At 47.9% G+C, this 21,413-nt stretch overlaps 1 protein-coding gene across 1 annotated transcript in view; it reads left to right on the forward strand.

Moving 5' to 3' along the window:
• The window catches only part of LMF1 (lipase maturation factor 1), a 147,799-nt gene that overhangs the window by 123,747 nt on the left and 2,639 nt on the right, over window positions 1-21,413 (forward strand). The window contains 4 exon segments of the mRNA XM_064725768.1: window positions 332-500; window positions 6,322-6,475; window positions 8,745-8,928; window positions 16,770-16,882. Coding sequence (XP_064581838.1) covers window positions 332-500; window positions 6,322-6,475; window positions 8,745-8,928; window positions 16,770-16,882 — 620 coding nt within the window.

Genomic DNA, 21,413 nt, shown 5'->3' on the forward strand with positions numbered 1-21,413 from the left:
CAAGGCACTTTGGAAATCAAGCCACTGAGGAAATTGAATCACTTTGGAAATGGAGTCACTTTAGAAATCAAGTCACTATGGAAATCAAGTCACTGGAAATGGAGTCACTTTGGAAATTGTGTCACTTTGGGAAGTTAGTCACTCTATGCCCTGGCTGGAAGCACAGGCAGAGGCAGAGCTCCCATTTTACCCCAGGATCCCATTAGGGCTGGGCTCAGGACGGCTTTGCCATCCCGGGATCTCCTCGCTGGGATGCTCCAATCCCTCACCGCACATTTTGGCTGACATTTCAGGACACCCAACGCTCTCTGCCTCCTTGTTCCCCACGCAGGTGCTCCTGATCATCAGCGGGAACCTGAGCTTCCTCAACTGGCTGACCATGGTGCCCAGCCTGGCCTGCTTTGACGACGCCAGCCTGGGGCTGCTCTTTGGCTCAGGGCTGCGGGAGCGAGCGGCGCGGCTGCAGCGCCCGGGGACACAGGGACAGAGCCACAACCTGGGTGAGTCACCCCAGACAGGGGAGCGCCGGGATTTGGGTCTGCTTGGCCACAGAGGGCTTGTCTTCAAAGCAAAGCTCTGCTCCTCTTGGGCAGAGAGTGCCTGGACCTGGTGATGTGATGCTGGTGGTTGGCTGGTGGTAGTGGTATTGTCGTGGTTTCTTGTGGCAGGAAGGAATGATGAATCTGATTCCATGTTCTTAAAAGGATAATTTATTATTTTATCATATGAATATATTTTATATAATTTTATATATATTATATAAAAATTATATATATAATTATATTTTTATATAATTTATATTAATATCAATACTTACTAATATTATTTTAATCTTGTTATATATAATATTACATATTATTATAATATAGTATTATTATATTATATTATATATTATAATAATATTATTTTATATATTAATGTATTTTAATTTCATTGTATATATTATATTATATTATATTATATTACATTATATTATATTATATCATATTATATTATATCATATCATATTATATTATATTATATCATATTATATTATATCATATTATATTATATTATATTATATTATATTATATTATATTATATTATATTATATTATATTATATTATATTATATTATATCATATCATATTATATTATATCATATTATATTATATCATATTATATTATATTATATCATATCATATCATATATTATATCATATTTATATCATATATTATATCATATCATATTATATCATATTAATCTCCTAAAACATTACTAAACTATACTAAAGAATACAGAAAGGGTACAGACAGAAGGCTAAAAAGATAATAATGAAAAACTCACTACTCTTTCCAGAGCCTCGACACAGTTGAATCATGATTGGTCATTAAGTCAAAACAATTCACATGAAACCAATCAAACAATGACCAGTTGGTAAACAATCTCCAAACACATTCCAAAGCAGCAAAACACAGGAGAAGCGAATCAGATCATTATTGTTGTCATTTTTCTCTGAAGCTTCTCAGCTTCCCAGGAGAAGAAATCTTGGCAAAGGGATTTTTCAGGAAAAAAATATGATGGTGACAGGTGAGGGTCTGTGGGGACATTGCCATGGGGACATTGTTTCTGGGACATGTCCTCTGCAGGATCATTGTCACAGCAAGTCCAGGCAGCTGCAGCTCTTAAGTCAATCCTTGCTCTGCCCCCAGTGACTCAAACTCAAAATAAGAATGGGGAGTTGCATGATTTAACTTACTTTTTTAAATTTTTTTTTTTTCATTTTGTCTGTTTAAAATCAAGGATAAAACACCCAGTGGGACTTGAGGTGGGGTGATGAGCTGGGTTCTCACATTTGCTCTCCTCCCTTGCCCTCCTTCAGGGCATGGTGAAGAGAAGGTTCCAGAGAGAGCTCAGAGCCCCTTCCAGTTCCTAAAGGGGAGAGCTGGAGGGGGACTGGGGACAAAGGATGGAGGGACAGGACACAGGGAATGGCTTCAAACTGCCGGGGCTGGGTGGGATATTGGGCAGGAATTCCTGGCTGGGAGGGTGGGCAGGCCCTGGCACAGCTTCCCAGAGCAGCTGTGGTGTCCGGTTTTGGGCTGTTTGAAGGGCCTGGAAGGGCCCGGGGTGGCCTTGGGGCAGCCCGCGTATCAAAGGACGAGAAGAGGCTTCAGTTCTTCTTTCGGTTTTTATGTTTATTAATTGTTTATCTAAAAGATTTTCTTTCGGCCCGACAGAGCTCTGCTCAGCAGCCAGCCATGAGCACACTCCCTGCCCTCCGGACAGTCACCTATCTTTATACCCATTGTTACGTGTACAATATTTATCATTTTTCCCCAATACCATTTATTCTTATTACTCGGTGCACTTTCAGTAATAACCAATCCCAAAGTGCCACCATCACCACAGAAGATGGAGGAGAAGAAGAAGAAGAAGAAGGACAGGACACGCCCCAATTCCTCCATCTTACTTCTCTAAACCCCCCTGTACAGAAATCCTAAACCCTGTGTCTCACCCTCTAATTAACCAATCCCTTCACCATTCACCCCGGTGAAACCCTCCTGTCCTCATACAGGTGTCGTCTCCTGTGTGGGATCAAAGTCCAGCCACCAGACACTTCTGGAACATTCCAGGACTCCCGAGCCCCCCAAGGGTGCTCTCGGTGGCACCTCAGTCCTGAGGTGCTGAGATCCCACACTGTGGCTGCCCTGGATCCCTGGAGGTGTCCAAGGCCAGCCTGGACAGGGCTTGGAGCACCCTGGGATGGTGGAGGGAGCAGCTGCTGGTGGCCACCACTGGTAGCATGGCCACCGTGGTGGTGGGGAGAGAATTCCCCAAACCAGGGAGGAGCAGAGCTCCTGCTCATCCCATGGATGTGAAAAAACAAACACAGGGGGGGTTGTAACTGGAGAAAAGGGCTCGAGGTGGCTGATTTCCCCTTCCAGAGGCGCTTTCCAAGCTGCCCTGATCCAGGAGGAGCAGCCCTGGGATGTTTCTCATGAGGCTGCGGAACAGATGGAGAGTGGTGTGTGCAGCATTTTTATAAACCGCATATAAGCAACAAATTGCCTGTAATATCAACAACAATCACAGCTGCTGGGGTTAAATATCCCAAACATCTGTCAGAGGAAGGAAAAATGTCAACAAGAGGCAGCATCTGTCTCCAGTCTTTTCTACCAAGAAGCAGCTCATTAACCAAAAATGGGAGGTCCAGCAATGCAGCTCTGTTCAATTTTGTCTTTTATTTCACGTATTTTGCTGGAATAAATCTTTATCAGCTTTTCCCCTCCTGGAGCTTTGCTTTAGAGGCTGTGAAAGTCTCAAACTTTTCCTCCCAACTCCATTTATGCCTCCAATCCCAAACAACACTGAGGCTGCACCTTGTTTTTGGGAGGAGAAGCCAGAGGGAGTCACTGTGAGGGGGAGGCAGATCCTGTTTGGAGGAACTTGCACCTTTTCTGTGATGTTCTCCAGAAAGGCTGGCTGAGCCAGGGTGTCCAGGCAAGGAGAATGTCCATCCCACTCTGGAGGTGTGGGGTGTCTGTAATATCAGGGGAATTGGAATTCCTGAGTGTTCTCTCTGCTCAGGAAGCTGGGGCTGCTGAGCTGGTGCTGATGGGTATTGGAATTAAATACCAATACAGCAACAGATGGGTGCCAGGAGGCTCAGGGGAACCCCCAGTCCTGGGCACCAGAGCAGAGGACAGGAGAGCCCCCAACCATATCCTGATTGTGTTAGAAATCCTTTAAGTGTTTGATTACTACTGAGGTCTCCACTTCCCATCCAGATCCCACTGGTTCCTATCCCCACGTTTTGCCCCATCTAGGTTATTTTTTTCCCCTGAATTAACCCATTTTTCTCTCTGATTGAGTGGCTCCCTAGGGCCTGGAGACAGGAGGAGAATCCCTCCTGCTGAAGGATGAGCAGTCCCTGCATGGCCACGGAGTGCTGAGGAGCCAGGGGAGGCTCTGTGCCTGTACCTGCTCTTGAATTACAGGGAAAGAAGTTCAACCCAACTAAAAAAAAACCCAAAAATGCCCCAAATCCTCGTACCCAGCAGCACAGGGGGTGAGGCAAGGCCTGATTCAAACAGTTCTCCAGAAATGTTCTCAGACTAAACAATTATTAATAGCTTCTGAGAGAGGTTCAAATAAACATCCCTCTCCTGCAGAGATAAGGGGAAAGCTCCACGCAATTGCTTTGAATCTGATCCCTTGGCTGTTAATGTTAAATAAATTGAAAAGGGCCATGGGGGAAGGAGCCCCTCGGGGGTCACCTCTGCTTATTTGTCTGATCGTGGCCTGGGATCCAGCCCAGCCCCTGGTGCTGCTGCTCCTGCAAACCCCATCCCAGATGCTGGCACAGCAACACTCATCTCCTCCAGGAGCGCTGGGAATTGGGATTTTGCAGGAGGAAAAGCCCCGAGGGTGGAGAGAGCAGGAGGCAGGAGCAGCCCCAGGACTCCACACACGGCTCCCAGAGCGGGAGGCTGATCCCCAGCAAGGTGCAGGTGCCAGCTGTGGTTTTTCCCCTGTATTAAAGCCGTGATTGATGTCACATTTCAGACATTTTTGCTTTTAGCCCTTGCTCAGACTGTTTGGAGAAAGGGAGATGCCAGCAGAGATAGGAGCCTGTGGCAAGGGCAGGGTGGGCACGGGGGGAATGGGGATAGGAAATGGGGATGGGGAATGGGAATATGGGAATGGGGATGGGAATGGGAATATGGGAATGGAGATGGGGAATGGGGGTGGGGATGGGGAATGGGGATGGGAATATGGGAATATGGGAATGGGGATGGGGAATGGGGAATGGGGATGGGAATATGGGAATATGGGAATGGGGATGGGGAATGGGGAATGGGGAATGGGGATGGGAATATGGGAATATGGGAATGGGAATATGGGGATGGGAAATGGGAATATGGGGATGGGGATATGGGAATTGGGAAATAGGGAATGGGGATGGGAGTGGGGATGGCAATGGGAAGGGGGAAGTAGGGAATGGGAATGGGAGTAGGAATTGGGATGGGAATGGGAATATGGGAATTTGGGAATATGGGAATATGGGAATATGGGAATATGGGAATATGGGAATGGGGATGGGGAATGGGAATATGGGAATGGGGATGGGAATGGGAATATGGGAATGGAAATATGGGGATGGGAAATGGAAATATGGGGATGGGAAATGGGAATATGGGGATGGGGATGGGAATGGGAATTGGGAAATAGGGAATGGGGATGGGAGTGGGGATGGCAATGGGAATGGGGAAGTAGGGAATGGGAATGGGAGTAGGAATTGGGATGGGAATGGGAATATGGGAATATGGGAATGGGGATGGGGAATGGGGATGGGAATATGGGAATATGGGAATGGGAATATGGGGATGGGAAATGGGAATATGGGGATGGGAAATGGGAATATGGGGATGGGAATGGGAATTGGGAAATAGGGAATGGCGATGGGAGTGGGAATGGGGAATGGGAATGGCGATGGGGAAATTGGGAATGGGAATGAGGAATGGGGATGGCAATGGGGATGGGGAAATTGGGAATGGGAATGGGGAAATGGGGAATGGGGATGGGGAATGGGGATGGGCAAATTGGGAATGGGAATGGGGAAATGGGGAATGGGGATGGGGAATGGGGATGGGGATGGGAACAGGAATAGGAATGGGGATGTGCTGGAACCCTGGCTGCTGAGAATTTCAGGCTTTCTGTGCTGCCAGGCACTGACCCCCAAGAGAACACTGCATTGGACCTGAGGCTGTGGAGAAGCTTCCAAAATTGGGTGATAGAACTGGGATTGTGGGTGTGGAGTTTGATCAGAAATGTGTGATACCACAGGGTGGAAAACTTAGAGTTTAAGGCTTTAGAATGTAGTAATATATCTAAAGCAAGATGGACGTTTTAGGGTGGAGGCTGGTTCTTCTTTTTCTCCTTCTTCTCCATGGGTTTGGGTGGTTTTGTGTAATTGGATAAAAAATCCACATTGCAGGCACGGGTGGTTGGTTATTGGGTTAAAAGTAAAAATAATTTAGGTTTCATTTCTTAATTGGATAATTTATCTTTAAATGGTCTTGTAGAGAGAGAGACAGGGCTCCATTTTTAGTTTGTTGGAGTGAAGTGCTGCAGAACTCAGGGTTTGTGAGACTGTAACATGGATGAGAACTAACAAACATCTGAGTCCCAACAAGAAATACCAACTTGTGCATTTAATCCCGACGTTGGCAAAAAAGAAGCAAAGACTCAGCAGAAATGGGGATGGGGTTAGGGGTTAGGGTTATGGAGCAGAGCAGTGAAATCAGCTCCCTGTGCCCTGGTTTGGTGTCCCCCACAGGCTCCTGTGTCCGCAGAGTGCTGAACATCTCCTTGGGCCTGCTCATCACCTACCTGAGCATCCCGGTGGTGCTGAACCTGCTCAGCTCCAGACAGGTCATGAACACCTCCTTCAACTCCCTCAGGATCGTCAACACCTACGGAGCCTTCGGGAGGTACCTTTGGGCCCTTCTGGCCCATCCCTGAGCTCCCTCCGGGCTATTCCAGAGCCAGACCTGCTCTGTGCCTTCAGCCTAAAGAGAAACCCTTCCAGCAGGCCTGGAATGTGAAAGGGATGGAGAAAAGAAACAGGTTCCTTTCCCGCTAAATTCCAATTTATGGATTCTCTGTTTATGAGAAATAAGGAAAAAAGGAGCAGGTTCCTTTCCCACTAAATTCCAATTTATGGATTCTCTGTTTATGAGAAATAAGGAAAAAAGGAGCAGGTTCCTTTCCCACTAAATTCCAATTTATGGATTATCTGTTTATGAGAAATAAGGAAAAAAGGAGCAGGTTCCTTTCCCTCTAAATTCCAATTTATGGATTCTCTGTTTATGAGAAATAAGGAAAAAAGGAGCAGGTTCCTTTCCCTCTAAATTCCAATTTATGGATTGTCTGTTTATGAGAAATAAGGAGAAAAGGAGCAGGTTCCTTTCCCTCTAAATTCCAATTTATGGATTGTCTGTTTATGAGAAATAAGGAGAAAAGAAGCAGGTTTCTTTCCCACTGAATTTATTTTCTCTGAGCTGTCTGTGAGTCAGCTCATTCCATCGACATAGCAAATGTAAGAGCAGGATGAAAATATCCATAGGAGAGTTCATCCAGGAGATCTTCACCATCCCCAACCCTCTTTATTTCTGGTGAGCTTCTCTTCCCCTGCACTTCTTTTGCTCTCCCTCCTGGAAAAATCCACAGCAGCTCTTGGTAGCAGATTTTTCCAGTGAGTGGCTTGGGAAATTCTTTGCATATAAATATAAATTATAAACATGAATATAACTATAAATATAAATAAATATATTTATAAATATAAGTATAAATAAAAATCTATTTTGCAGAAGGTGAAGCAGTTTGGCTGTTAAAGGTCTGGCCTCCTCAGTGAAGGGGAGGAACAGTCCCACCACAAGCACTGGAGATGCTGAGGACACATCAAATTAATACCATTTTTCCTCAGTTTTTCAAATAGCAGAAACTTCTGTGGACAGAAAAAAAAACTAAAAAAAATATTAAAAACATCAACACTTATGGAAAATGCCAAAATTTCCTCTTTTTCTAGAGAGAGAGAAATAAGCCCCGAAGCTCTCTGCAGGCAGGAGTGGTGAAGCTCCAGGAGATTGTTTTCTTTGGGCTGTTGTCCCTTTTCTTCTCCAGCCCTTGGTTTCTGTTTGAGCAGTTACCAGACCCTACAGAGCATGTGCTGAAATGCTGCTGTAATATGTTGGTAATTCCAGCCTATGTAAACCAATAAAAAGAGGATTGCAGCTTATAATGAATGTGGGATGATGTGAAAGCTGACAGGTTTGGGATCACACAGTAGGAGCAGCCTTTTATTGGTAATTTGGTGTCCCTGATTTACAGGGTGTTCCTGAGCCTTGGGCAGCTGGCCATGGCTCAGAGCTCAGCCCAGGGGATAAAATGGAACTTGGCTGGAGAATCCACACATCTCCTCAATGGAGGCAACAATTATAAGAGGAGATGCTCAGCATTCCTTAGGTTGGGAGCATCTCTCCCTGGGAGCCATCAGGGAGGAAGGTGGAGCTTGTGTGTTCCCAAATTTTCAGTTTCTTGGGCTGGAGGAGGCAAAATCAAAGTAGGAAAAAACCCAAAGGGTGTTGTGGCTGCAGAGCTTTGCCAGGCAGGTTTCTGGGCTCTGTGTTCAGCGTGGGAAGCAGCTCCTGGGGCAGGTGGGTGTCCCTGGCAGCCCAGCCAGGACTCCAGGGTGGTGTTTCCATGGCCATTCCCAGTGCTCCGTGCTGGGATTGCAGCTGAGCCACTCATGAGCTGCTCTGCTCCAGAGCCACAGCCCCACCTGTCCTGCAGGAATCATCCTGATGGGGCCCAGCTGGCCCTGGGGCTGGAGCAGCTGCAGCTGGTAAAGGGAAGAGGATGGGATTTGGCTTTGCTGCTGCAGAGAGGAAGGTCCCAGGATCCAGAGAACCTCTGGGTCCAACTGTGCCTCCACGCCAGTGTTCCATGTGGGCTCTCATGGACCAGAACTTTTAGCTGAGATTGGGGAGAAATCCTTCTCCTTCCTTCCTGGCGTGGATTCCCAGAGATTCCCATCCCTGGCAGTGCCCAAGGCCAGGCTGGACAGGCTTGGAGCAGCCTGGAACAGTAGAAAGTGTTGGGATTGGAACTGGATGGGCTTTTCCCACCCAAACCTTTCTGTATTTTATGATAATTTTCCATTATTTGAGCCAAATAACAACATCCTGCTGTACCCCACAGCATCACCAAGGAGAGGACAGAGGTGATCCTTCAGGGAACATCCAGCCTGGACCCCAATGACCCCACAGCAGTCTGGGAGGAGTTTGAGTTCAAGTGCAAGCCTGGGGACCTGAGGAGGAGGCCCTGCCTCATCTCCCCCTACCACTATCGCCTCGACTGGCTCATGTGGTTTGCTGCCTTCCAGGTAGGTGCCTCTGGAAGCCTGGAAGGGCCTTCCTTGACCAGGAAAAAGCAATTACATGGATTTACTACGTGTTGGGATCACAGGGGAATGTTGGAAGCAGTGGTTGAGTTAATTATTTGGTTAAAAAAAAAAAAAAAAGCAAGAACAAAGGTTGTGTTCCTAAAGGACTGTGCTACTGTAATGAAACTCTTGGCAATTTTATGTGAGGTTTTTTTAAGGGTTTCTTAGCAATACCAAGAATCCCTGTTGGGGACACCCTTGGACATTGGTCTCTCCAAATATTGTCCCCACGTGATAGCAGCAAACAGGTAACAGCCAGAAATTAAATAAGGAGGAAAGCTGAACATTAATTCTTGCTTAGCTTATTTTGTAAATCTTACTCGTGTGACATGGGCTGGGTTTTCCAGGACTGACAGCAGTGGCACAAGGAAAACCCATCTCAGAGTGCCCCAAACTTTTCTCTTTGTCCCTGCATCCTCTCCTGGAATATCTTCAAGCCCCTGGGTTTGCTGTCCCTGTGGTATTTTCATTCTGGAGCCTTTGGGATTCCTGGGCCCTGACATCAGGCCATGGTTTGATATTTACCCCGCTGGTTTGTGTGTGCTGGAATTTCATTTAATCTGCATTAGGGCTGCTTATCCCTCAGGAAAAGCTCAGCCAGGGTCCAAAGTGCAGCCAGGAGCAGTGCCTGGAATTAGGGAAAGGTGCAGGGCCTGGATGGAGCTGGGGGCTGAAGTCAGGATGTGTTTTGGGGAGAAATCAGCTCCCCCAGGCACAATAACTCAGCCTCTTTTGCATCCTTACTGTTAGATTTCATATTATTCGTGCTTAATTCATCATTTGTAGTGTTTAATTCATTATTTGTAGTGCTTAATTCATTATTATTGTAGTGCTTATTCACTATTGTAGTGTGTAATTCACTATTATTAGTGCTTATTTCATTATTATTAGTGTTTATCCATTATTTTGAGTGTTTAATTCACTGAAAGCTTCCCCCAGGTGTTCCCATTCACCTGTTGGAGTATTGCTCTCTCGAGGTGTATCCACAGCAGCTAATTAGCAGCAATTAGTGCTGAAGGTCTCTTTGCTGTGGCGGGCTGGAAAGTGGGAATGGGGATAACTGTTGTGGAGAACAGTGGGAATAGAGAAAATTGTGGAAAGCAGTGGGAATGGGGTTAACTTTTGGAAAAATGGGGGAATGAGGATAACTGCTGTGGAAAACAGTGGGAATAGAGAAAATTGTTGTGGAGAGCAGTGGGAATGGGGATAACTTTTAGAAAACAGGGAGAATGAGGATAGTTGTTGTGGAAAACTGGGGAATGGGGATAACTGTTGTGGGAAGCAGTGGGAATGGCGGTAACCTGTGGAAAACGGTGGGAATAGAGAAAATTGTTGTGGAGATCAGTGGGAATGGGAATAACTTTTGGAAAACAGGGAATGAGGATAACTTGTGGAATAGGGAAAATTGTTGTGGAGAACAGGGAGAATGGGGATAACTCTTGTAGAAAACATTGGAAATGAGGATAACTCTTGTGGAAAACAGGGGAAATGAGGATAACTGTTATGGAGATCAGTGGGAAGGCAGTTGCCCGGGCAGGGCAGCGAGCTGGGATGCTCAGGCATGTAAATACCTGCTTAAGCAGGGAAATAAATCCCGTTTGGAATGGCCACAGCTCGGCTGGAGCACCGGGAGCTGCAGATCTGCTGCCAGCTGCCTCCCTGGGCTGCCTGTCCTGCACAGGCACAGAAATCCCCAGGTGTTGTTTGCACCTGCAGCCCCCCAGAGCAGCAGAGAGGAGGAGAAGCAGGAGCTGAAAGCCCAGGAGGAGCCTGTGAACCAGAGGAACTGTGCAGAACCCGTGTGGGAGCTCACAGAGCCCATAAAGCTGAGCAGGTTCGGCCTCTGGATTAGACTGAATTTGTTCCCAGAATTTCTGGGATGTTTCTGTGGCTCCGCTCTCCCCTGGCTCCGGGGCTGTCTGCACCAGGGCTGACATTTCCAGCTCTGACAGGCTGTGCAAAAGCCCCGGATTTGGGGGAAGGAGAGTTCCCATCCCTCGTTCTGCTCCTCTTGGCACCTCATCAGCACCAGGATCCCCCAGGAGCTTCCTGCAGGATTCACTGGGAAATCACCTCCAACCTGGCCTTGGGCACTGCCAGGGATCCAGGGCTGCTCTGGGCACCTGTGCCAGCACCTGCCCACCCTCAGAAATGGCAGAATATTATTTAATGCCACAAAATTGAGGTGAAGCACTAGGAATAACTTTCCCTCCCCCTTGACACTTCAATGTGTTAGTGCACAAACATGCTGGGTTATTGTTAAAGGCTTATCTGTGCTGCAGCTACTGATGCCAACCCTCCTGTAATTATTTGACTTCTGGGTTATGGTGGAATTTCAGGAATAGCCCAACACTGAGCTGGGCTGGCACAAAAATCATTCCAGTTCCTGGATTCAGCATTACTGATCAATAACAACCAGAAAACAAAATACTGCTCATGCTTTTGGGGCTTTGAGCTGGTCAGCTCTGCTGCTGTTGTGGATTCTACAGAAGCTGGATGTTTATTGCTCCAAAGGGTTTGTGTCCACCAGTGGAAAAGGAAAAATCCAAGGGAAAAGCTTTTCCCTTCCTTATTGTGGCATGAGGGGTGTTTATTCTGTTTGGGGACTGCATGGCCAACACAAAGGCACCCTCTTGGTGCTCCTCAAAGAATAACTGCTCCAAAATAACAAAATATTGCTGTCCTCAGATTGGATTTAAAGCCCAGTGTTTGTTGGATCATTCCTTGAAGCTGCTGCAAAAGTCTGGGGATGTAAAACCCACCATGGAGCAGAGTTTGGGATGCTCTGGGATGCAGTGTGTGTTTTCCAGAGATGAAGATATTTATAAAAAACCTTCAGCTGCTTTCCTAAGAGCAGAGAGAGCCTCGAGCAGCAGGACTGGTGCTCTGGGTGGTAAAAGGATGTGATGGAGGAGTCAGGTTATGCATGGGCTGGGAGAGCTGAGGCAAAGTAAGCGCATTTCTAGAGCAGGCAGGTGATGTTCCTGTCAGATATTGGATTTGAGCCTCCCGTTGTCTCAGCCTTGCAGCCAGAATGTGCTCAGAGGGAAAATCTGCCCGGGGGAGGAGGTGTGGGTGTCATCGCCAGCCCTCAGTGCTCCCTGCACCCAGCTCCGCTTCTCCATTGCTTCCCTTTCCTTTTTTCCTTTCCTTTTTTCCTTTCCTCCTTTTCTTTTCCCCTTTTTCCTTTCTCTTTTTCCTTCCTCGTTTTCTTTTCCTTTTTTTTTCCTTTCCTCTTTTTTTTTTTCCTCCTTTTTCTTTCCTCCTTTTTTTCTTTCCTCCTTTTTTTCCTTCCTTTTTTTCCTTTTCCTTTTTTCCTTTCCCCTTTTCTTTTCCTCTTTTTTTCTTTTCTCCTTTTTTTCCTTTCTCCTTTTTTTCCTTTTCCTTTTATTTCCTTTCCTTTTATTCTTTCCTTTTATTTCCTTTTCCTTTTTATTCCTTTTCCTTTTTTATTTCTTTCCTTTTTTATTTCCTTCCCTTTTCAGTTCCTTTTCCATTTTTATTTCTTTTCCTTTTTTCTTCTCCTTTATTCCTTCTCCTTTTTACCTTTCCTTTTATTTCCTTTCCTTTTTTTTCCTTTTCCTTTTTTTTCCTTTTCCTTTTTTTTTCCTTTTCCTTTTTTTTTTTCCTTTTCCTTTTCCTTTTCCTTTTTTTCTCCCTTTCCTTTTTTTCTCCCTTTCCTTTTTTTCTCCCTTTCCTTTTTTTCTCCTTTTCCTTTTTTTCTCCTTTTCCTTTTTTTCTCCTTTTCCTTTTTTTCTCCTTTTCCTTTTTTTTTCCCTTTTCCTTTTTTTTCCCTTTTCCTTTTTTTTCCTTTTTTTTTTCCCTTTTCCTTTTTTTCCCTTTTCCTTTTTTTCCCTTTTCCTTTTTTTCCCTTTTCCTTTTTTTTCCTTTTCCTTTTTTTCCCTTTTCCTTTTTTTTTCCTTTTCCTTTTTTTTTTCCTTTCCTTTTTTTTTTCCTTTTTCTTTTTTTTTTCTCCTTTTCCTTTTTTTTTTCCTTTTCCTTTTTTTTTTCCTTTTCCTTTTTTTTTTCCTTTTCCTTTTTTTTTCCTTTTCCTTTTTTTTCCTTTTCCTTTCTTTTTCCTTTTTTCCTTTCCTTTTCCTTTTTTCCTTTCCTTTTCCATTCCTTTTCCTTCCTTTAGTGGAAGGTGTCTCCCCATGGCAGGAGTGGCACTGGATGGGTTTTGGGGTCCCTTCCAACCCAAACCATTCCAGGATTCCATGGGGTTATTGGAGATGATGGAATGGACCTTCCTTGGACAGCAGGATGGGAACAAGTGATGGTGAGCTGGAATTCCATAGAACAAAGGGTGCTGACAGGGATTATTCCCCCTGACAGCTCCCACTCCCTAAAGAGCAATGCTGGAGCTGTTTGACTGCAGCAGGGTGGCTGTGGGGTGAGAATGGTGGGATTCCATGGTGGGATTCCATGGTGGGATTCCATGGTGGAATTCCTGGTGGCTGAGCTGTGACACACAGACAGCCCCTCACACCACAGCAGGGGCAGTGGAACCTGCCCTGCCCCTCTGGCAGCCACTGACTCCGACCTGAAGGCACTCAGGGCTCCCAAGCACGTGAAATAACAACCCTGGGCTCCTGTGCCAAGTCTCCAGCTGTTCCCACATGTGCATCCCATCCTGACCTCCTCCTGTGCCCGTGCCAGCCCCGAGATTCCATAAAACACCACACTAATCCCCAGCCCTTTTTCATTAAATGACCAATTAAAGCTCAAGGAAAAGCCTCCTTATTATTATTATTTCAGTTGGGAGCATGTTCCCTGTAGCTCCAGGGGTTTTTTGGGGTTTTTTTGGGGGGATGATAACCTTCCCTTGGCTTTGTTATCAGCAGGGTTTGGTTGCTACTGTGGCTGCTTTGCTCTGGCTCCTTAGCAGAGCTGTGGGTTTCAGTTCTGTGCATTTTTAAACTCTCCTGGACACCAGAGAATGTGTTCAAGGTGAGAACATTGTGTTTATTCTGTGGGATTGAGGTCAGGGAGGGCCAGCAGCTGCAGGGAAGTCCCTGAGGATGCTCAGCTCCTCAGGTGTGGCTGGGACAAGGAGCAAACCCCTTCCCCAAGTGGCATTTGGGGTGAGACTGGCATGGAAAGATGGAGGGAAGTGTCTGCCTGAGGCTGAAACCCATCAGGAGTTCAAAGCTTAGCAAAAAAAGTGCCCCAAGTTCTTGGTTAGTCCCCTCTGCTGTACCTGAAACAGGGTTTTTGGAGGTTCTGGGTGGGGACAGCTGTGGGTGATCTGGCTGGAGAGCTGCCCCTGACATTCCCATGGATCTGCACAGGGTGTCCATGGCCAAGGGAAGTTTGTCCCTCCCCTGAGGGGCTGCAGCTCCCCAGGAGTGCTCAGGACAGGGATGGTGCTCCCTGCATGGCTGGGCACTCACTGGTTCCCAGTAAGCCCAGTATGGATCCAGCCCAGGCTCTGTGTGGCCCCAGGGAGGGCAGGAGCAGCTGAGGGAGTCGTGGTCCATGTCTGGATGGAGATGATGGGGATGGATGGATGGATGGATGGATGGATGGAGATGGAGCAGCCCAGGGATCCATCACTGTGCAGGATCAGTCCCAGCTGCTTCCCCTGTTCATTGAAGATCCCAACCCTAAATCTGACCCCAAAACAGGCCAGCCCACCTCCCAGCAGTGTTGTGCCTCTATCCTGGGTTCTTTTTTCTCCTGTAATCAATGCACTGGGTGGTTCAGGCTCTGTGTTGCACACTCAGATCCCTCTATGGTGACCATGCAGATCCAGCTGGATCCCACTAGATCCACAGAGAGAGGAACTCCTCATGGTGACTTCTTCATGGGTGCAGTCCAGATCTCCTGGACTCTTTTTGTCCCCCCTTTTCCAGGACATCTCCTGAACTCTTTTCCCTCCTTTTCCAGGGCATCTCCTGGACTCTTTTCCCTCCTTTTCCAGGGCATCTCCTGACCAGGGCATCTCCTGCACTCTTTTCCCTCCTTTTCCAGGGCATCTCCTGGACTGTTTCCCCCTTTTCCAGGGCATCTCCTGCACTCTTTTCCCCCTTTTCCAGGACATCTCCTGAACTCTTTTCCCTCCTCTTCCAGGGCATCTCCTGAACTCTTTTCCCCCCTTTTCCAGGGCATCTCCTGGACTCTTTTCCCCCTTTTCCAGGACATCCCGGGACTTTCTCCCTCTTTCCAGGGCATCTCCTGAACTCTTTTCCCCCTTTTCCAGGGCATCCCCTGGACTCTTTTCCCTCCTTTTCCAGGGCATCTCCTGGACTCTTTCCCCCTTTTCCAGGCTATCACTTTGCAGGTAATGAGTTGAGCAGGGTCGTTAGCACAGCCCGGGCAGGGGGGCGGGGGCTGCACCGCCTGGAAATTTCTCACCGCAGACTTCACTGGGGCCAGACATGTTGTAAATTTTACAAGAAAAACACTTTACAGACCAGAAGTCCAACTCTGCTGAGCACAGAGCTGCTAATTAACAATTTGGAGGCCACGGGAGCCGATCCCACTTTCCTGGAGCCTCCTGGTTCCCAGTCAGGCTTGCAGGGTTTGGGGGCCTCCTCCAGCTCCAGCTGGGGATCTCTGGTGGTTCCTGTTCCCATCCTCCTGCTGCTGCTTCCCTGCTGGCACACAGGAGCTCCCAAAGCTCCCAGGCTCTCCTGGAGATGATGTTTAACATCATCCAGAGCACTGGGATGTCTCAGGATGCTGAAGGTGTCATTTGTGGTGTTCGATCCCTGCTGTGGCACCTTTTGGTCGGCATCTTCCATCCCTGTCCCCCATCATCCACCCCTGATGGATGAGAGCAGATGGAGGGAGCAGGATGGAAGCAGGAGGGGCAGAGTCATCACAGTGAGAAGGTTTTCTGGCTGAAATATCTGTGGTTTTCCTCTCCATCGTGATGAGCTGGGGTCAGAAACCCCTCGAGGTAGAGCTGCCCCGATGGGCCGGGGTGTTTTCCACGGTTTCTCTCCCGTTTCCCTTGGTGACAGCAATAACAAAGCAGGCCAGGAGGGGAGGGAGCTCTGGCCCAGCTCTGCCTCGGGGCTGGGCTGGCTGAGAGCCCTGCAGGTACAGCTCCCTCCTTTCCCTTTCCCACAGTGTCCCCTACTGCCTGCACTCCAAAATCCACCCAGGAAAAAGCAGAAAAATCTCAAAATCGCCGTGGGGAAATGCTGCTAGGGAGGATGAAGAGCAAGATTCCTGCAGGTAGGGAAATCACACAATCAGGGAATGTCTGGAGCTGGAAGGGATCCATAAGGATCATCCAGGCCAAATCCCTGCTTCCTCAGGATGAGCTGGATTCAGTCAAACTCTGCCACTGTGCTGCTCCAGAAGGGTTCTTGGAAGAAGGAATTTAAAGGGGATGGATCACACAGCAGGAAATAGAGGAGACAGGAACTGGGAATAGCAAAGCCACTTTCTTCTGTTTTCCTTTGGATAACACAAGGGAACCAACCCAAACCCTTCTCCCAGGGGAAAGCAATGTGGGTTAAAAGGGTGGATGGGTTATCCATAGAAAATGTGCTGTTATGGTTCCCCTGTGGGGTTTGCTGCTAAATCAATGATTTAAATCAAATATTTGGGGTAGAAATTGGCAGATGAGATGAGACAAACCCAGGGAAGCTCTCCCTGCTCCCTGAGGGTGCCAGTTTCTGTCTGGACCTCAAGGATCCCATGGGACATGTGCTGAAACCCTGGGAAATTCACCATTTTCCACCAAAATCCCTCCCCAAGGCCAGGAATCTTTAATCCAGGAAAAGCCCAGCAGCTCCTGACGTTCCCATTTCTCCTTCCTTCCCAAGACCTACGAGCAGAACGAATGGATCATCCACCTGGCTGGGAAGCTGCTGGCCCAGGAGGAGGAGACCTTGTCCCTGCTGGCCACAAACCCCTTTGCAGGCAGAGACCCTCCAAGGTGAGCCTGGAGTCACCCCAAGGGAGAGCTTGATCCACCTTGTCCCCATCCTGGACGTGCACAGGAGGTGCAATTCCTGTTGGGGTTTGTGTTTGGTGGGATTTGGGGTGGGATTTTGGGATTTGGGGTGGCTTTGATGGACACCACAGTGCTGCCAGCACCTCATTTCCCTCCTGGAAGGGCCACAGGGAGCCTTGGGATGAGCCCATTCCCAGCAGATCCATGCAGGGCTCGGTGCTGCTGCTGCTGCTCCTGGCCAGGAATGGTCCCTCCTGCTGTGCTTTCCTGCCCCTCAGCCCTGGGGCTTTTGCCACGTTCTCTTTGCCAAACCCCACCATTTCCATGGACCTCCTGAGGTGTTTCAAAGGCAAAACAGCCCTGCAGGAATTACTGAGTTTGTGGACACTGCTCTTGGAGTTGTTTGTGTTTTCAAGGAAGAGACAAAGCCAACATCAGCCAGGGAAAGGCACAGAGGAAAACTCCGAGGTTTTACACAAAAGGAATTTTGTCCCAAAAGCATCTGTTTTGTTGATGGAGATATTTTTAGCTGAGAAAACATTTTTTGGGGCATTTTGGATCAACTCAAGCCATGTTATGCTGCTGCTAATGTTTTCCATTTGAGGCTCTGAGGATGCACTGCAAACAGGGATGCAGGTCCAGGGCTCTGTGTGGAATGAAATTCCCCTTGGATCCCAGTGATGTTTTCCAGCTTTAGGGCACTGCATCCCCAAAGCTCCTGAGGAGAGAGACTCCTTCTCCAGCTCAGGCACAGAAAATTTCCCACTTTTACCAAAATGGTTCCTCTGAGGTGCTTTGAAAACACCAAGATGGTAAAAATTGTAAAAATTCCAAAATCCTGGAATGGTTTGGGTTGGGAAGGAGCTTAAAGCTCATCCAGTTCCAATTCCAGCATCTTCCACTGTCCCAGGGTGCTCCAAGTCCTGTCCAGCCTGGCCTTGGACAATTCCAGGGATCCAGGGGCAGCCACAGCTGCTCTGAGAATCTGTGCCACCCTCCCAGAGAGGAATTCCTTCCCAAAATCCCATAACCTGCCCTCTGTGGCCTGGTGCCATGGAACTGGATGATTTTTAACCTCTTTTCCATCCCAAACCATCCCTGACCCTGTAATTCCCTGATCCTGCACTTTTATCCAGAATTGAGGGGAAAGTTTGCTGCCCAACCTTAGGGATCCCTCCATTCCCACCACAGTAGCTGGGTGGAAAAAACTCCTAATTTTCCTACCCTTCTTCCCCCCTCCCTCCACTCCAAAGGGAATTTTGAGACTTAATTATTTTCATTCCCTGCTAGACTAAATAATTAGGGGAAGGGGCTGTTTTCCATAAGAACCTTGCACTCCATCCTCCACGGGGTTTGTTCTGCTAATGGAAACTCTACACCTTCAATAGCCAAGGGACTTTCAGAATGAGTTAATGCCTTCGAAATGAAATTTCGGAGACCAAAGTTTGGAGGGTTCTTTACAACTCAAGAAATTATAGTATTTTTTCAAGTGTGATAAACTTCAAATGAGAAACAGGTGACTGATTGAAAATGAGGGCATTGTTGAGGGCCTGCCTGAGTGGGAAGCTTGGACCTCGAGGCTGGTGATGTTTGGGGAATGTGGATTTCCCAAATATTCTGGGGCAGTGGATAGTTCATAAAAGCCCAGCCCTCATAAATCTGAACAGGAGGGCTTGGGCTGAGAAATTCAGAAGTGTTGAACACACCATGGAAAAGGCTGCAGCAATCAAAGGAAGCAAAAATCAGATTTAGCCCACAGGAGGGGGAAAAAAACCTCCAGGTTTTTGGGTCTGTTTGGTGTCTCTGATATTAAATCATGGTCACTTCAGGATTTTTATTCCAATTAAAGCAGCACTTTGTGGGAAAAGCCCCACGATGGGTGTGAAGAGCTGGATTTGTAGTGGTGGTGTTTGTGAGGGAGCTGGTGCTTCCCTTTGGATGCTTTGGAGCACAGGAGAATGGGGCATTTGGGATCCTTTTTTATGGGATTTTATTTTATTTCCCATTTAAAAGTGACTGGAGTTGATACCTGGGCTGGGATCTGTGGAATCAGCCCAAGCCATGGGAAGAGCTTGGTCATATTTGCACTTTGTAGAAGCCAATTTGGGGTCTGAACCTTCCCTAAAGAGATAAAGGTGACTCTGGAGCAGTGCTGAGAGCAGGCAGGGACTGGGAATTCCTGGAAAATCCAGGCCTCACTGGGATGAGGTGGAAAAGCATCCCTCAGCTATTACCAGAATTAAATTCCACAACCCTGAAGGGAAGTTTAAGGGGTTTTCTTCGGGAAAAAAAAACCCTCAGTATTTCAGGGAAGGCAGAGCTCATCCCAAGCTGGCAGGATTTCCCCCAGGCTGGGAAATGTGGTGGCCATGGGATCTCTCATCCATGGCAGGGTGAATTCCAGCCTTGGATCCATCTGGAGACAGTTTTTGGGGTTTTTTTCTCCACAGTTTTCTCTGCCCTTGGTGTTGTCCCACCCTTCCTACCCCATCCAGAGAGGAAAAAGCAGAGGAAAACCCCACTGTGCCTCTTCCCAAGGGGATTTTGAGGATCAGCTGCCCTTGGGATGCTCCAGCTCTGTGGGACCAGACCAGAATCAGCAGCACTAAAAAACAACCCCAAAACTGCCCTGATTCCCTCAATTTAGGCCGAGATTAATTAATTTCTGCTCCCTCCACCACCAGGGCAAGAGCAGCAATGCTGGACCAACGTTACCTTGATGAATTTGGGCTTCCCACCACCTGATTTACAGCAGAGCAGGGAACCTCAACACAAAACACCCCAAAAAAATCCCCAAAAAGTCACCCCATGTTTTGCTTTCTTTCTTTCCCTCTCCCACCCCTCCTTGCCTTGGCAGGCCATTAATTCTAACAGAAACCACCACTGGGTTGTTGGTTTTTTGTTTTTTTCTCCCTGGAACCCCTCAGCTGTTGCAGGGAGACAGCTGCACCCTCTGGAACTAATTACAGCTGTCTGGGAGATTTAGGCCCCCGTCCCACCAAGTCCAATATTGCTGCTAATTTTTAACACATCCCCTTGGGGCTGATACCCGAGGGCGCTGCGGGGCAGCTGCTGCTGCTCCGGGCATCTGCTGAGGGCAAACACTGCTGTAAAAAAATAATTCTGGTTCGTTTTAGCTGTTCTGGCCTCTCCCCGAGGCCAGGGGCTGCTGGGGATGCCCCCAAAGGTGGTGGCAGAAGCATTCTTGGGGTGGTTCAGTTGTTCCTCCTCTGTCGGTGTTGTTGCCTTCTGATACAAGGCAGGCGGCCTGGTTTCAGGAAGCAGCACGGGGATCCCCTTCCCCACATGGTGGACGGTCAAAGGCCTTTATTCTCTCTTCTCGTGGGGTTTTATAGTCTAAGGGGCTTCTACGTCAGGTGGGGGTCTGTCTTTACCATCTATGGTTAGTAGGTATATTGGAATATGAATCCCAATATAACCAGTTAGATGGTGCCTAGGCCAGTTCTGACCCTCACTGCTGGGCCAGAGGCAGCACTGCGGTGTTTTACCCCAGAGATACCTTGGCTGGCGGAGAGTGCAGCGGGGCATAAGACAGGACTCTGTTTACCTCAGGAGAGAGCTTCTGGCGATGGTGAAGAGAAGGAAGGGAGTGGATTCTGCTAGAAGGTTGCCAGATGTTTATTCCGTGGGTACAGAGATGTCTGCACTGGGCCACTGCTGCTAACAGAATCCCGACCGCATGGTCTCATTAACTTTATAAGCTCGGGGACAGGGGAAGGGGAGGGGACAGGTGAGTTACCAACCAGGTGAAGGGGGCAGGGTCTCAAGGGAGGATGACACTTAGACAGGCCAATGACCCTCAGGCCTGAGAAGCATCCTTTGAAATCGACGAATCACACGACGCCTTGCTGGTATGTTAGCCTGATTGACAGGGCACACTCAGCAAGGGGGCGAGGGGGCAGGGAGAGAGGCATAGGCACACCTGGGAAGGGACTCGGAAGTTTAAAACAGGACATTGCAACACACCACAACAAGTAGGGATGGAAAGTTATTGGGCAAGTGGAAAGTTACTGGCATCTGGTTCAGGGGGCTGCATTCCTATGTTAATTTTCTTATCTAAGGGGGCAGGGGCCCTGTCTTCCCGTAACATCACGAGATCTTCCGAACGCCAGGCCCTATCTGCTACATCGTGTTGTCACTCTCCTGGCACCGCTGTTGCAGCAGGAGTTGCCCAAACCGCCTTTTGGTTCTCTCACAGCACAGAGGGTTTTCCATCTCCTGGGAGAGTCCTTGGAATGCCATCCAGCCCTTGCCATGGGCAGGGATATTCTCCACCAGACCCCATCCTTGGACACTCGCAGGGTGGAGCAGCCTCAGCTTCCCTGAGGAGCTGTGCCAGGGCCTGCCCACCCTCACAGGGAGGAATTCCTTCCCAATGTCCCAGCAAATCCTTCAGTTTAAAGCCATTTCTAATGGGAGCTGGTGCCAGGGATCCAGGAGGAGCTGCCAGCCTGTGTTTGCTCAGTAAATCCCCACAAGTCCTTCTCATCCT

Source organism: Zonotrichia leucophrys, chromosome 14 (genome assembly GCF_028769735.1).
Source record: "Zonotrichia leucophrys gambelii isolate GWCS_2022_RI chromosome 14, RI_Zleu_2.0, whole genome shotgun sequence".
Lineage (NCBI taxonomy): Eukaryota > Metazoa > Chordata > Aves > Passeriformes > Passerellidae > Zonotrichia > Zonotrichia leucophrys.